This window comes from Stigmatopora argus, chromosome 12, assembly GCF_051989625.1.
Source record: "Stigmatopora argus isolate UIUO_Sarg chromosome 12, RoL_Sarg_1.0, whole genome shotgun sequence".
In the NCBI taxonomy this organism is placed as follows: domain Eukaryota; kingdom Metazoa; phylum Chordata; class Actinopteri; order Syngnathiformes; family Syngnathidae; genus Stigmatopora; species Stigmatopora argus.
Window position 1 is genome coordinate 1,649,247 of NC_135398.1, and position 15,415 is coordinate 1,664,661.

The following is a 15,415-nucleotide window of genomic DNA, read 5'->3' on the forward strand; positions in this document are numbered from 1 at the left end:
CTCAAGAGAAGATGAGGGAATGTGTTTTTAGCATGTTAGCAATAGCTAACACGGAGCATGAACGCAAAGGGTTATGGAGGAAAGTAATTTATTTACTAATTGACAAAAAAGTTTCACATTTGAAACAAAAAAGATGCTAGTTATCGTGATAATTATCGATATCAACTGTTTTTTTATCATAACATATTTTGTCATATCTGTCAGTGTTGGCCAGAAGGTTAAGAAAAATGTACAAATATCCTATATTGCTATGAAACGTAGTTTAGAGTCAAATTTACTGGACAAATAAGTAAGTAAAGATAGTTATGCAATCAAATATCGTATCCAGATGCATACTAGAATTGAAACTTGCTTGATCCTTTGAATATTGAAAAGCATATTTGCTGTAATTTTCTCCCTCCCGTCTCCACGTCTTTGGAATGGTGGGAGAGTTGAACGCTCCGAATGATGAATATGGTTTGCGGATGAAAAAAAGAAAAAAGGTAAAGCATCGCCATGGAAGCAAATTGAGGAGTTTCCCTCAGGAATTTCAAAGGGAAATCTCATTGGCTTCAGCAGTGTCAGTGAAGGTGGCCAATTACTTTCTCATTTGCTGCATTGTTGGAGACTCAATTCCCAAACCTCTCGGTACACAGCGGGGGAAAGACACCGCGCTCTTTATGCAGTTTTTCGCTACTTGGGAATGAACAGAACTTCATTTTGGGGGGGTTTACTAAGAGTCTAAACGTTCACCAGGTACAGCAAAGTATATACAAGGTGACCCCGCCCAAAAACAGGAGTTTTTGAAGTGCGCGTTGGCAGACATGAGCTAGCGACAGTCGACTTTGAGCAAGTACATACAGTGCCATTTTAGTAGCCGTTTTCCAGGAGGAAATTCACATTATTCTGGTCAATGAGGACTCTCCTGTCTGTGTGGAGTTTGCATGTTCTCCCCGGGCTTGCGTGGGTTTTCTCCGGGTACTCCAGTTTCCTCCCACATCGCAAAACATGCTAGGCTACGTGATTAAACACTCTAAATTGCCTAACTCTAGCTTTGATTAGTTGTTTGTCTCGTTGTGGAGTTTGCATATTCTCCCGGGCTTCTGTGGGTTTTCTCTGGGTACTCCAGTTTCCTCCCACATCGCAAAACATGCTAGGCTAGGTGGTGAAACACTAAATTGCCTAATTCTTGCTATGCTTGGTTGTTTGTCTCGTTGTGGAGTTTGCATGTTCTCCCCGGGCTTGCGTGGGTTTTCTCTGGGTACTCCAGTTTCCTCCCACATCCCAGAACATGCTAGGCTATGTGATTAAACACTCTAAATTGTCTAACTCTAGCTACGATTGGTCGTTTGTCTCGTTGCGCCCTGCGAATAGTATGGCCACCGACTCCGGTGATATGCTCCAGCACCCCCAAGACCCTTGTGAGGATACTTTAATGGCTGTGAAGGAGCTACAAGGGCTACAAACAAGAAAATATAATGGTGGCATATATTGCAAAATACATACGCAGCAGCAAAGCCTCCGTGGTCCACATGACCTTTTGACCTACATAATCCGGTTAGCCATTTCTGATTGTCCGCATTATTTTTATAGCGGCCTTAACGAAGAAAAAAAAACGTTTTATAGCGGTAAGCTGAATTTCATTCTATCGTAACCAACACATGACTTTGTTTGTGTTTTTGCAGCGTGTCCTGCCGGATTCTACAAGTCCAGGTCGTCGGATTCCAGATGCTCCAAATGTCCTCCGCACAGTTACTCGCTACGAGAAGGCTCCACGCTTTGCGACTGCCATTCCGGATACTTCCGAGCCGAGAGCGACCCTCCCTCCATGGCTTGTTCCCGTAAGAACCGCACATTCCCCCCAAAAAACATAAAACAAAGCCTTGTCGACGTCATCCGTAGCATTAAGTGCTCTCCATTTTTCCTATTTAGGCCCTGACAGACACCGTGATAGCCCATTTTTGGGCAATACACGAACTTCCTAACCACTAACCAGAATGTGTGCTATAATACCGATAGCATACATTTTTGAGGAATCGTTGTTCGTCTGATTAGCGACGTATAAATCTAACAAATTACGTTTAAAACGCTAAACTGCAGAGAGTCCTAAAGTACCGAAGATGTTTGGACTCACGTGGACCATAGTTTTTAGCTAGTTAGCTTTTATGCCTTCCTTTTTTTTTTTTACAAACTGGTTATGAGATAGAAATCTGGATCTTCTAGATCACAGGTGTCAAAGTGGCGGCCCGGGGGCCAAATGTGGCCCGCCGCTTCATTTTGTGCGGCCCAAGAAAGTCAATCATGAGTGCCGACTTTCTGTTTTAGGATCAAACTAAAATGAGTATAGATGTAGATTACATTTGCTGATTTTTCCTCCTTTTAAATCAATCATTGTCATTTTTTAATCCATTTTTTCTGTGTTTTTAGTTCAAAAATCATTTTGTAAAATCTAAAAATATATAAAAAAGCTAAAATAAACATTGTTTTAGATCTATAAAAAACGGAATATTCAGGTCTTTTAATCCAGTTCTTTTAATCCATTTATAGAAAAAAAAATCTAAATATTATATCTAAAATGGTCCGGCCCACATAAAATCGAGTTGACGTTACTGTGGCCCACGAACCAACCCTCTCCAATTCTCTCCTCAGCCCAACGCAAACCAACGGAGCTAGACACTCACTCGTCTAAATAGAACTCTTGTTTGCTGATTTTATTAATTCTGACTAAAGGACCGTCCACATCCTGTTAGGTCACTGCCATTCTGACGAGATCGACGTTGCTAAATTTAATTACGATTATGTGGAGCATGTGCTCTTGTTTTGGCAAAAAAAGAGGTATGTCGCGTATGAAAACATAAAAAAACATTTTAAAAAAACACTCCAAAAGAAAAGGTGGCCCATTAATAACATGTGAACAGTTCGAAAATGCAGCAATACAATATATATTTTTTCCATATTTGGTTGGTAGGTACAACTCAAAGAAGCTAAGGTGCTTTTTGATTATTAAAAAAAAATGCTTCAGTATTAAATAACAATTGAAAACTATTTTGTTTAATAAACATGTTATTTTTTGAGTGCGAAATTTTTGAATAAAATAGTCAAGTATTCTCAAGTTATTGTCGAATTTGTATACAGTCATATCGTCGTTAGCTTGCTAGCTAGCTAGTAGTCGGAAGCTACCGGAAAACACATTTTTATGGAAAATTTATTGTAACTTTTTTTTTTAAATTATTTATTTTGATAGATTGTATGTTGCATACTGTCCATTTAGAAGTCAAAACAAAAAAATGATATTCAAAATTACAATCCATTTTTGGTGTAGTGCCCCCCCCCCATTACATTAGATTAGATTAGGTTTCATTTCATTTTATTTTATTTTCATTTTATTTTTATTTTCATTTTATTTTATTTTTATTTTCATTTTCATTTCATTGTATTTTATTTTTATTTATTTATTTATTTATTTCATTTCATAGTTTATAGGGCAAGTAACAATTTTTCTTATTAAAAACAAACTCACCTTTAATGCTAAATTGTGACTTTCTGTCAAAATCAGCTCGCTTTCCTTTGATTTGTTGATATTTAAAATGAATCAATATAACAATAACACTCATATTTGCATTAGTCAATTGACTTCAATGTGGAAGAATAAGAATAAGAAGAAAGGACGAGTGTGTGGGAAAGCGTTGTTGCAAAAGTCCTGGCTAATGTGTGAAAAGAAGCAGGTCTGTCTCGGTCGGGGTTGGAGCGCAGAGCGCAAATCTTTTCTGACATAACGCTGGTAAACAAGGAACAATGGCCAAGAGGACTAAGTGCTAACATTCCACCCACATTTATTCCCACAAGAGCAGCCGCTAAAGTTCACCACCATTTTTTTTGCACCCTGTCAACTCCGGTTTCAAACATCCCACGAGCCCTCCACTCAAATCCCCTCTTCTTCTTCTCCTCCTCCTCTTCAGAACCCCCGTCGGCCCCTCAGCAGCTGATCTCGGTGGTCAACGAGACCTCGGTGGTCTTGGAGTGGAGCCCCCCTCGCCGATTGGGCGGTCGGAGCGATGTCACCTACGGCCTGGAGTGTCTGGTCTGCCAAGGCGGCGACGGGAATCGGACCGCTTCCCCGGCGGGCTCGGACCCGGGGACGGCGGGACCCCTGGCGTGGACGGGCGGGGGCGTGTTCTCCGTCGGGGACGCCCCGTGCCGACCCTGCGGTCCCGGCGTGCTCTTCTCCCCCGACCGGACGGAGCTGAGGGGGACGCGAGTGGTCGTGAGCGAGCTGCGAGCCCACACGCGCTACACCTTCTTCGTGCACTCGCGCAACGGGGTCTCCCGGGGTGCCGCAGCCGAGCCCGCCCAGAGCGTGTCCGTCTCGGTGACCACCAATCAAGCTGGTGAGTACTTTTCAATTTCATGTTATCATTCATTCATTCATTTTCCCAACGGTTTATCCTCCCGAGGGCGCGCGGGGGGTGCCGGAGCTCATCCCACCTGGCTTCAGACAGCCTGGATCAGTGGCCAATTAATCGCAGGGCGCAGTGAGACAAACGACCAATCAAATATAGGGAGAATTTTTGCGTGCAAGTACCCTAGCATGCATGTTTTGGGGATGTGGGAGGAAACCGGAGTACCCGGGGAAGACCCACGCAAGCCCAGTAAGAACATGGAATCACAGTCAGGAGCCACCCGGTGTCTAACCCACGACCCCAGAACTGTGAGGCCAATGCGCTAACCACTAGGCCACTGGGTGTAGATTAAAATACTGGGGTTGATGTGGGAAAAAAAATGGGTAAGGTCAAATATACACACAATTCTGGTATAGTATAGAATCTTACATATTTTAACCAAACTACATAAGTAGTATATGTTCATTAACATGAATATAAATATATTTATTAATATGGGCTGTCCCTTATCCAATAAATCAAACTCAAACTCAAATGAAAAATTAAGCAATTCCAGAAATGTACATGAAAAAAATTGGAAAGTTTTCGTTTTTGCTCACCATTTTAACTGACCGCGACCATTCATTTTAAAACGCAACGTCATGTTTTACATTTTGGGGTGTTGTCAAAATATTTAATTGGTTAGCACTAAAAAAAGTTGCACTTGAGTATTCCTCACAGGCCAAACAGTAAAAAAATGCTACTTATAGTCCGTAAAATACGGCGTCATCACTGAAAACCGAAATACTATAAAACCTATGTGTGCATATATTAAATTTCCTGATTTCCCACTTTTAAATCAATAATTAGTTATTGAGTTAGTTATTAATTAGTAATTATTTAAGTGTTTTTAGTTCAAAAATCATTTTGTAAAATCTAAAAATATATTTTTTTAAAAGCTACAATAAACATTGTTTTAGATCTATACAAAACTGAATATTCAGGGCTTTTAATCCATTTATAATTTTAAAAATCTAAATGTTATATCTAAAATGGTCCAGCCCACATGAAATCAAGTTGACGTTAACGCGGCCGCGAACCAACCCGAGTCTGACACCCTTGCTCTAATCTCCCTGCCATTGTTGCCATAGTTACGCATTCCGTTGTCCTCCCACACTAAACAATCGCCACATTAATTATAGACGTCTTAAGTCAATGTCAGAAACTTTAAATAGCATCAACAACCCATAAATACATACCACGACGACCCCTTACGTTCTTCGTTAAGCATTAAAAAAGATTTGACGGCGTGTTTCATTATGGTAACGGGGTGCGCGGGATGAAATCGCACGCACGGCGGCCATTTTTTTCCCCTTAACGCCGTCTTGGCGTCCGCAATTTTGCGCTGGCATTTTGAAAAGTGACACACCTGCTAAGTTTGAAGCGCCCCGGGGAAATAAGTTGGCGTGTCTGGGATGTGTCAGCCTCAACCTGCGCGACCATATGGCTCGACGTCACGGCGCCGCGGCCCGAGGGAGCCTCGGGAAAAAAAATGGGAGCCTCGGCGCCAGCCTTTTTTTTTTTTTTTTGCTCCCCTGGAATAAAGACGGAATAAGATTCAGGTCGGATCTCTCGGGCGTCGGGTCAACGGCGTCGCCGAGAAAGCTCGGCTTCGCCGTTATTGCGGAGCGAAATCCAATTTTACCCACGGGCCACCCGCGAAAAATGGAACGGGCGCCTCGTACCGTCCATGGCGGCGAAACGTGAAGATTCATAGCGGAAGTTTTGACCGTTGAAATGTCTGGCCTTTGTGTTTGGATATTTATTTGGTCATTTTCAGAGCCGCTTATCCTTGAAAGGGTCGCAGGGGGTGCTGGAGTTGATTCCAGCTAAATATTGGCTAGCCAATCGCAAGGGAAAATAGGAGACAAGCAACTAATTGGTAATAGATAAGGACAGAATTTAATTAGCTTAGCATGCATGTTTTTTTGGGATGTGGGAGGAAAGTGGAGTACCCGGAGAAAACCCACGCAAACTCAGTGAGGACTGACCTGGGATTGAACCCTCAACCCCTGAACTGTGGCATTGGTTAATGAGTATAATTTTTGCTGAAAATTGTAATTTAAAATGAGTAAAAAATATATTTTCCAAAGTAGAAAATACAGTAACTTAGTTCAATGTAAACATAAAAAAAAAAAAATCAATTTTTAGCAAAATATAAAAGCTATGTTTTCTGGAAATCATTTTTTCCATTTACTTTTATTTCTTATCTTTTACAATTGATTTTTTTAAATCTTTTTTAGCAGTAATTTTGCCACCTAATTTTATAATTAGTTATATTATTAACTCATACTAATATTTTCAACTTTTTATATTTGTTATAGTATGTTGTTGTTAAATACTTTACCATTTCTGACTCATTATGATGTAATTAATTTTATTTTATTAACATTTGTAAACTATTGGCAGCCATTTTTGTTCATTCATTTTTATTGTATGAACTCTGCTTTTAGTAACATTTTATCAATTTGGAAAAAATGTGGTCTATTGATAACTTATGGGTTTTTAATATAGCCACTTGTTAAAATGCAGACTTAAAAGTGCAGTTTGACTTATTCCACTATCTTTCCCATTTATTCCCCTTTTTTATTCCTCCCAAAGTCATTGATTTTGCTCTTCTTTTTTTTCCAGCTCCGTCTCCGGTGTCATCAATTCACGTCACCGACGTGAGTAGACATACCTTGGCGTTGTCGTGGCAACAGCCCCATCACCCCAACGGGGTCATCCTGGAATATGAGGTCAAGTTCTACGAGAAGGTGAGCGTGCCGCGGGTTAATGGAGACCGCTCGCCGCTCCCGAATGCTAATACTTGACGTACTGAAAAAACGGACGCTTCTTCTTCTTCTTCTTCTTCTTCTTCTTCTGTCGTCAGGATCAGAGAGAGAGGTCCTACCGCGTCATGAGGACCTTCTCCCCAAACGTGGACGTCACTGGACTCAACCCGCTCACCGTCTACGTCTTTCACGTGCGGGCTCGCACCGCCGCCGGCTACGGAGAGTTTAGCGCCCCCTTTGAATTTGCTACCAATTCAGGTACAGGTCTTGTTTTGTTTTATTTTTTGGGGTGATGAATCGTCCATTATATATTTGTTTATTTTTGTTTTTTAGATCCCTTTCCTCTGATTGGAGAAGGCGTCAATTCTGCTTTCCTCTTGCTGTCCGTGAGCGGGGTTGGAATTCTTTTGCTAATATCGGCGGCCATTTTCATCATTAGTCGCAGGTACGTGCACACAAATATATGCGCAGTACACTCTTTTGCCACCAGGGTGGACTCGAGACACAATTGAGATCCTGCAAAAAAAAGGGCATTCATCTTATACTCCGATTAATACGTCAGTCCGACTCCTATAAAATCCCCTTGCAAAATCAACCTGGCGGACGAGTGGTTAGCGTCTCGGCCTCACGGTTCCGGCGTCGTGGGTTCAATCCCGGGGTGCGTCCTCACTGTGTGGAGTTTACACGTTCTCCCCGGGCTTGCGTGGGTTTTCTCCCGGTACTCCGCTTTCCTCCCACATTCCAAAAACATGCATGCTAGGCTAATTGTATGCTAACTTGCCCCAATCTATAATTGATTGGTTGTCCCTTGTCTGTCTGTGCCCTGCGATTGGCTGGCCGGCCATCGATTCAGTCAGCTGGGGTACGCTCCAGCACCACCTGCAACCCTTGTTAGGATAAGCGGTTCAGAAAATGAATTCACGCAAAACAATAACAACAGTAATATAAACCACGGAAATATTAAAAAAAATAAAAAACATGCTTTTTTAAATATAAACCAGTGGTGGCTCTCGAGCCGAATGCGGCTCCCGGCCCCAATAAATTTGATTTTTATCATATTTCATAACTCCTGTGGCTCTTTGCCTCGTCACATTTTATTTTCTCTTAAAACACAAACAAATAATAAATAACATTCAATCACTTTAAAGCCCTTTCACATTTCTGATCCGATTTCCGAAAATGCGACCGCTCCATTTTCAAAGCAACCCCCGTCTGGTCTCCCAATGACCTCTAATGACCCCCCCCAATCAAAAAAAAAAGTCACAGGCCGTCTTTCTAAATCCGCCGCGTCTCATTAAACGATGCAGGTGCGCCTAAAGAAGCGGCCATTGAGCGTTTCCTCTCATACATAATGTATTTACCTTAAGGACAGCCGCCGCCATCATTAAGAGCGACGCCCACGCCGGCGCCGCCAAATCGCGTCTGTGTGTACCTGCAGCTTTTTAAAGGGGATTAGAGCGGGGACGGCGCGCTAATCCCTTTGTCCCCGACTTGTCATCACCGTCCCTCGTCCGCCGTCCGTCCCTAGCGCTCGCGCTCGCGCACAAAGCGCTAGCAGGTGCGCACAGATGCGTGTTCGACGCACCTGTTCATCCACAAAGGGGTTTTTTTGGGACGCTTTCTTTGTTTGGCGGAAAACACCTTTTATCTCGTCGCCGTTCTCCTCCCCCAGTTCGCCGACGCTTTCATGTGCCCGCCGTCGCCGCCGCCTCTCCGCTCCCTCGTCACTTTGGCCCTGAAAAAAAAGGAGGTGGAAAGGTACCCACGTGCTAGGATTGTTTTTTTTAAGGGTGCTGTTTTTGTGTTTTGTGGTCAGGAGGAACAAGTACGGTAAAACCAAGCAGGAATCCGAAGAGGAGAAACATCTTAATCCAGGTAGAGTTTGAACGCAGATTGAGGGAAATTATGAATAAATTAGGGAGTTGTTTATGGCTTTTTCAACCTGGGTAAAACCAAAACTTTTTTATATGTATGTGGGTTCCAAGCGGTACTCGGACGTTTCGTCGAAAGACCTTTGGTGCCCGGACGTTTGGTCCCCGGACGTTTGGTAGAACGGACGTTTGGTCGCCGGGTTGTTACTGTTGAAACCAGCTCTCAAAATTATAAACATGAGAGAGTTTAATATCTAAAAATCTAATATCAAAATATCAACAGTAAACTCTGTCATAATTTGACAGCGAGTGAACCCGGCGACCAAACGTCCGTTCTACCAAACGTCCGGTCGACCAAACGTCTTTCGACGAAACGTCCGGTCACGGTTCCAAGCGGTTCTGAAATGATGCTAATTTTTGCACGGAACTGCAGGCATTATGGGAAATGTTGCTTGGTTAGCATTTCGCTGGCTAACACGAGTTGGGATGGTGACAGAATGTTCACTTGATATGTAAAAGCAATAAAAAAAGACATATTTATTTTTTACACTGGTGAAACAAGCTTTTCAGAACAAAAAGTACAGCGACAAAATAGATAATGTGCTCAATTCATCACATTGCATTATTTTCTTATTTAAATTAACATACGGTAATCCTTGAAATATCGCGGTTAATGTAGGCCAAACATGGCCGCAATCATCGAAAAATCGCAAAGTAGGGTCACCCCTATTATAACTTTTATTTTTTCTTCAGTGCTGAGTTCTAGTAGCAAGAATGATTGTCACATTTTCATGAACTTTAAAAGAAATAATTTAAAAAAATAATAATAGCGGAAAAAATCGTGAAGACGTGATAATCGAGGGATTACTGTACATCAGAGGTATATTGCCAAAAATACACATACAGTACTACACTATACATTTACCCTAAAAATAAACTTGGCAGAGCAAACAGAGTATTAAAATCCAGAAAAAATCAGGAGAGCTAAATTCATCACATAATTATTTTAATTCAAATTTATTCATGAGAACCAAATATTAAAACACCATCAAATAGCAAAAAATTGTTTTCGCTAACCGCGTCAACATCGGATAGCTTTGGGCAAATTTTAAGGTTAAAAAAAAAAATACATTTGGGTATGCTAGTTTTGGTGACATCCCTTATTTCCGCTCATCCTAGGGGTAAAGATCTACGTGGACCCCTTCACCTACGAGGACCCCGATCAAGCCATCCACGAGTTCGCCAAGGAGATCGACGCCAGCTGCATTCACATCGAGAGAGTGGTCGGCATGGGTGAGCCCGCATAAAAGCCGCCCGCGCGCCCGCTCACTTGGCGCTGACCTTGCCGTTCGCCGCGTAGGAGAGTTTGGCGAGGTGTGCAGCGGACGCTTGCGTGCGCAAGGGAAGCGAGAAGTCTACGTGGCCATTAAAAGCCTGAAGGCGGGCTACTCGGACAAGCAGAGGCGGGACTTCCTGTCCGAGGCGTCCATTATGGGGCAGTTTGACCACCCCAATATCATCAGGCTGGAGGGGGTCGTCACCAGATGTGAGTTAACACTTTGAGTATGTTGATTGGCCGCCATTGCCGGTGAGGATGGGGTCACTGTAATGCTCGGGTTCGATTCCCACATGAAACTAAATGTTTTACTGAGAGAGAGAAAAACAACGGGCGGCCCGGTGGATGAGTGGTTATCACATCGGCCGCACGGTTCTGGGGTCGAGGATTCGATCCCAAGGTGGGTTCTCACTGTTTGAAGTTTGTATGTTTGCCATGGGCTTGCGTGGGTTTCCTCTGGGTACTCCGTTTTCCTCCCACATCCCAAAAAGATGCATGCTAGGCTAGTTGTACGCTAAATTGTCCCTAGGTTTGATTGGTCGTTTGTCTCACTATGCCCTGCGATTGGTTGGCCACCGATTCAGGTTTCACCGAACTCGGTTTCATGTGGGCCTGACCATTTTAGATATAATATTTAGATTTTTTTTTAATAAATGGATTGAAAGAACTGGATTAAAAGCCCTGAATATTCAGTTTTTTTATAGATCTAAAACAATGTTTATTTTAGCTTTTTTATATATTTTTAGATTTTACAAAATGATTTTTGAACTAAAAACACAGAAAAAATGGATTAAAAAATGACAATTATTGATTTAAAAAAGGGAAAATCAGGAAATTTAATATACATCTATACTCTTCATTTTAATTTAATCCTAAAACAGAAAGTCAGCACTCATCATTTACTTTCCCGGGCCGCACAAAATGATGCGGCGGGCCAGATTTGGCCCCTGGGCCGCCTCTTTGACACCTGTGGTCTAAAGGCTCTTCGAGTTGTAGGACAGACTGGAATCTGATTGGATGGAAAAAAAACGGTCGATATAATGCCAGGAAATGAAGAGAACATCTTTTTTGTGTGTGTTTAGGTAAACCGCTGATGATCATAACGGAATACATGGAAAACGGATCTCTGGACGCTTTTCTGCGGGTACGTTTGTCTCTTTGGGAGTATGGAAACTGGTCCTTGATGGTTTCTTCTGGCCTTCTAGAAACACGACGGTCAGTTCACGGTCATCCAGCTGGTGGGGATGTTGCGAGGCATGGCCTCGGGCATGAAGTACCTGTCGGACATGAGCTACGTCCACCGAGACCTGGCCGCTCGCAACGTCCTGGTCAACAGCAACCTGGTCTGCAAGGTGTCCGACTTCGGTCTGAGTCGGGTTCTGGAGGACGACCCGGAAGCCGCGTACACCTCCAGGGTAAGACGCCGTTTGTTTTGGGAAGCAAAAGAAAAGGTTTTATCACCGGGAGATTAATCAGTCTTTTTTTCTTTTCTGGATGCGTATTCATTTTGGCGCCCATCTTTTTTTGGGGGGGGGAAGTTTGGCAGGCAAAATAATCTGCTCCAGACTTGTATTGGCATCAGGCGAGGAGCTTCTTGGAGGAATGTGCAAAGAGGAAGAACAGCCAGCCAGGCGTCAGATTGGAATTGGGATCAAATTTTGGCTGTAAAACGCTGGTTTCGTCGCTGCCAGGCATCCCTGACAGAAGGATTGGACGTCTATCGGCCAGTGAATTGATTTATGAAATGAGCAAATGAGCCCCGTCATGCTTGAATGGACGTAAAAAAGCACTGAAGGAACACGAGTACTAATAATTAAAAAAATGAATAGTGATTAAAAGTGGAAAATCCTAATTTAAAGAGAAAAAGTACATAGAAAATAATACCGTATTTTCACGACTATAAGGCACACTTAAAAGTCTTAAATTTCCTCCAAAATAGACAGGGCGCCTTATAATCCAGTGCGCTTTATATATGGACCAATACTAAAATTGTTATCAGGATAAAATAAAATAAAATAAATCAGTCGATAGTGTTAAGGGTTAAATATTGTTTTAAATATAAAACAGAGTTAGCAATTTATCAAGGAATTCTTCCTTTTTATTTGATGCATGTATTATTTTCTATTAGTTAATTTTCTCTATTCACTTTAATATCTTTTCATGTCATTCCCTTTTTTTGCTGTATTTTTCAAATTTAATTGTTTACTACACAGGTGTCAAAGTGGCGGCCCGGGGGCCAAATCTGGCCCGCCGCATCATTTTGTGCGGCCCGAGAAAGTAAATGATGAATGCCGACTTTCTGTTTTAGGATCAAATTCAAATGAAGAGTATAGATGTAGATTCAATTTCCTGATTTCCCCCTTTTAAATCAATAATTGTCATTTTTTTAATCCATTTTTTCTGTTTTTAGTTCAAAAATCATTTTGTAAAATCTAAAAATATATAAGAAAAAAGTTAAAATAAACATTGTTTTAGATCTATAAAAAACTGAATATTCAGGGCTTTTAATCCATTTATAATAAAAAAAATATCTAAATATTATATGTAAAATGGCCCACGTGAAATCAAGTTGACGTTAATGCGGCCCGCGAATCAACCCGAATCTGACACCCTTGCTCTACTTATTTACATAGAAGGATTCTATTTGTGCTGTTTTTGATGTACTTATGTATTAAGTGTTTTTTGAAATGTAAATTAAGGGAGTAGGAAGGTCATTCATAATTTTGAGTGGCACGACGGCTAAGTGACAATTGATTTTTTTTCTGTTTTTTTGAGCAACCTTTATAAACCTGCTTGATTTTTGTCGATTCCAGGAAACTCTGGGTACTTACCTTTCCCCGGGCGGGAAGATCCCCATCAGGTGGACGGCTCCGGAAGCCATCACCTACAGGAAGTTCACCACGGCCAGCGACGTGTGGAGTTACGGCATCGTCATGTGGGAAGTGATCTCTTACGGCGAGAGGCCCTACTGGGATATGAACAACCAGGATGTGAGTATATTTTTATCAGCGCCGACCTATAAATTATCACCAGCTGCAAAAAACCTTGAAGCCATAAACCCTCCTCAGAAGGCATCGTGCTTTTACAAAACCAGGTCTTGGTACTGAAGGTCTTCTGTAGTTTACTACACCAGTTTTTTCCAAACTACTAAGTATGCATTTTGCAGAAAAACAAGTTTCAAAAAATCAACCAATTTTTTTCCTGCATATTCACATATGAAAAAAGGAAAATATTGTGAATGAACGAATGAGAATAGTGCACTAGTAACTACTAGGTAGCATATTCCGTATAGTAGCATATGCAGTATTATTATTTACACACTCTAAAATTGCTTAATATCTCACATCCAATCATTTGTAGTTCACTACGCCAGTTTTTACCCATTACTAAATACCCATTTTGTATCAAAAACAAATAAAGAAAAAAGTTGTTGTTTTTCAGCATATTTACATGAAAAAAATGAAAATGTTATGATTGCAATGCTAACGCGACTAGGTAGCATATACGTATAGCATTATTATATATATATATATATACAAGTAGCACACTAAAATGGCTCAATATCCTATATCCAATCATCCGTAGTTTACTACGCCAGTTTTTACCAAATTGCTAAATACCCATTTTGTACAGAAAACAAAATAAAGAAAAAAGTTGTTTTTTTTCCAGCATATTTACCTGAAAAAAATTGTGATTGCACTACTAATGCTACTAGATCGCATATTCCGTATAGCAGCCTATGCAGTATTATTATATACAAGTACACACTGTAAAAGGGCTCAATATCCAACATCCAATCATTTGCAGTTTACTACGCCAGTTTTTACCAAATTACCGTATTTTCACGACTATAAGGCCCACTTAAAAGTCTTAAATTTTCTCCAAAATAGACAGGGCGCCTTATAAAATTAAAAATTTAAAAAATTAAAATGTGTCATTCATTGAGGGTGCGCCTTATAATGCAGTGCGCCTTATAGTCGTTAAAATACGGTACTAAATACCCATTTTGTATCAAAACCAAATTTTTTAAAAAGCATATTTACATGAAAAAATAAAATTGTTGTGATTGCACTACTAACGCTACTAGGTAGCATAAACAGTATAGTAGCCTATGCAGTATTATTATATACAAGTACACACTCTAAAAAGGCTCAATATCTCACATCAAGATGAATGGTACAGCAATATTTTATATTCTAACAGCAATAGACGTCCAATTTGAAGATTTAGTTCCACTTCAAATGGACAAACGCTATTAAACACATTTAAATTCACCACGAGTAGATGATCGGACGCCACACGAGTGGACGTCCATCCTCAACCGTGGCCCAAATGCAGACGGTTAACGTCTTAGCGTCCAAGCTAGCCACTAGCGCTCCAAACCCGATTAGCGTTGGACTGATTTCTGTTCAAACGTTTATTCCTGTCGAGACCAATTACGGCAATTTCAATGAGGTCCATTGATGTGGAAGAATACATGAAACGGGCTCGGGTCCTCTGATATTTCACAAGAGGACTTGTGAAGGCAAACAAAGCCCAGCGTGTGTTTAACCTTTGCACCCCCTGGCTGGGATTTTTTTGCTTTGCCTTTCAAAGTGGGGAAGGCCAATCAATCCTGACAGCCCGCAGGCAGGCAACCGGAATTCACATGGAAACTTTTTGGAGTCCACGGGATCAATTTGGACAAGTCCAAAAATTTAAGAGAGTCATCCCCCTAGTTGCAAAACAAATAAACGAGTCATTAGCCGGCACACGCGGATAATCGGGCTAAATTTGTACATTATTTAGCTAAGGTGTCACGTTGGAAGGATTGAAGATTGTGACATTTACTCTTTGATATTTAATTCATCACAATAAATTATTGAGAGAACATATAACTAGATATAATATAATGTTATGCTACGTTTGTGTTTTATTTATGCTATGCTATGCTAATGTTGCTGTCAATTAGCGTCGCATCAATTTTTTTTCCATTCCTATTAAGTAGTATGATACCATTATTGGAAAATTGTATAA

General features: G+C 41.1%; 1 protein-coding gene across 5 annotated transcripts in view; it reads left to right on the top strand.

Annotated features, from left to right (window-relative positions):
* LOC144085407 (ephrin type-A receptor 4-A-like) overlaps positions 1-15,415 on the top strand; it is a 46,478-nt gene that overhangs the window by 17,908 nt on the left and 13,155 nt on the right. For all 5 annotated transcript variants that reach the window (XM_077614643.1, XM_077614646.1, XM_077614648.1 and 2 more), the window contains exons 6-16: positions 1,665-1,820; positions 3,939-4,367; positions 7,050-7,174; positions 7,291-7,450; positions 7,526-7,637; positions 9,009-9,067; positions 10,243-10,356; positions 10,424-10,609; positions 11,482-11,543; positions 11,605-11,814; positions 13,213-13,389. In XM_077614643.1, the coding sequence (XP_077470769.1) occupies positions 1,665-1,820; positions 3,939-4,367; positions 7,050-7,174; positions 7,291-7,450; positions 7,526-7,637; positions 9,009-9,067; positions 10,243-10,356; positions 10,424-10,609; positions 11,482-11,543; positions 11,605-11,814; positions 13,213-13,389 (1,790 nt within the window). The remainder of the gene's footprint in view (positions 1-1,664; positions 1,821-3,938; positions 4,368-7,049; positions 7,175-7,290; positions 7,451-7,525; positions 7,638-9,008; positions 9,068-10,242; positions 10,357-10,423; positions 10,610-11,481; positions 11,544-11,604; positions 11,815-13,212; positions 13,390-15,415) is intronic.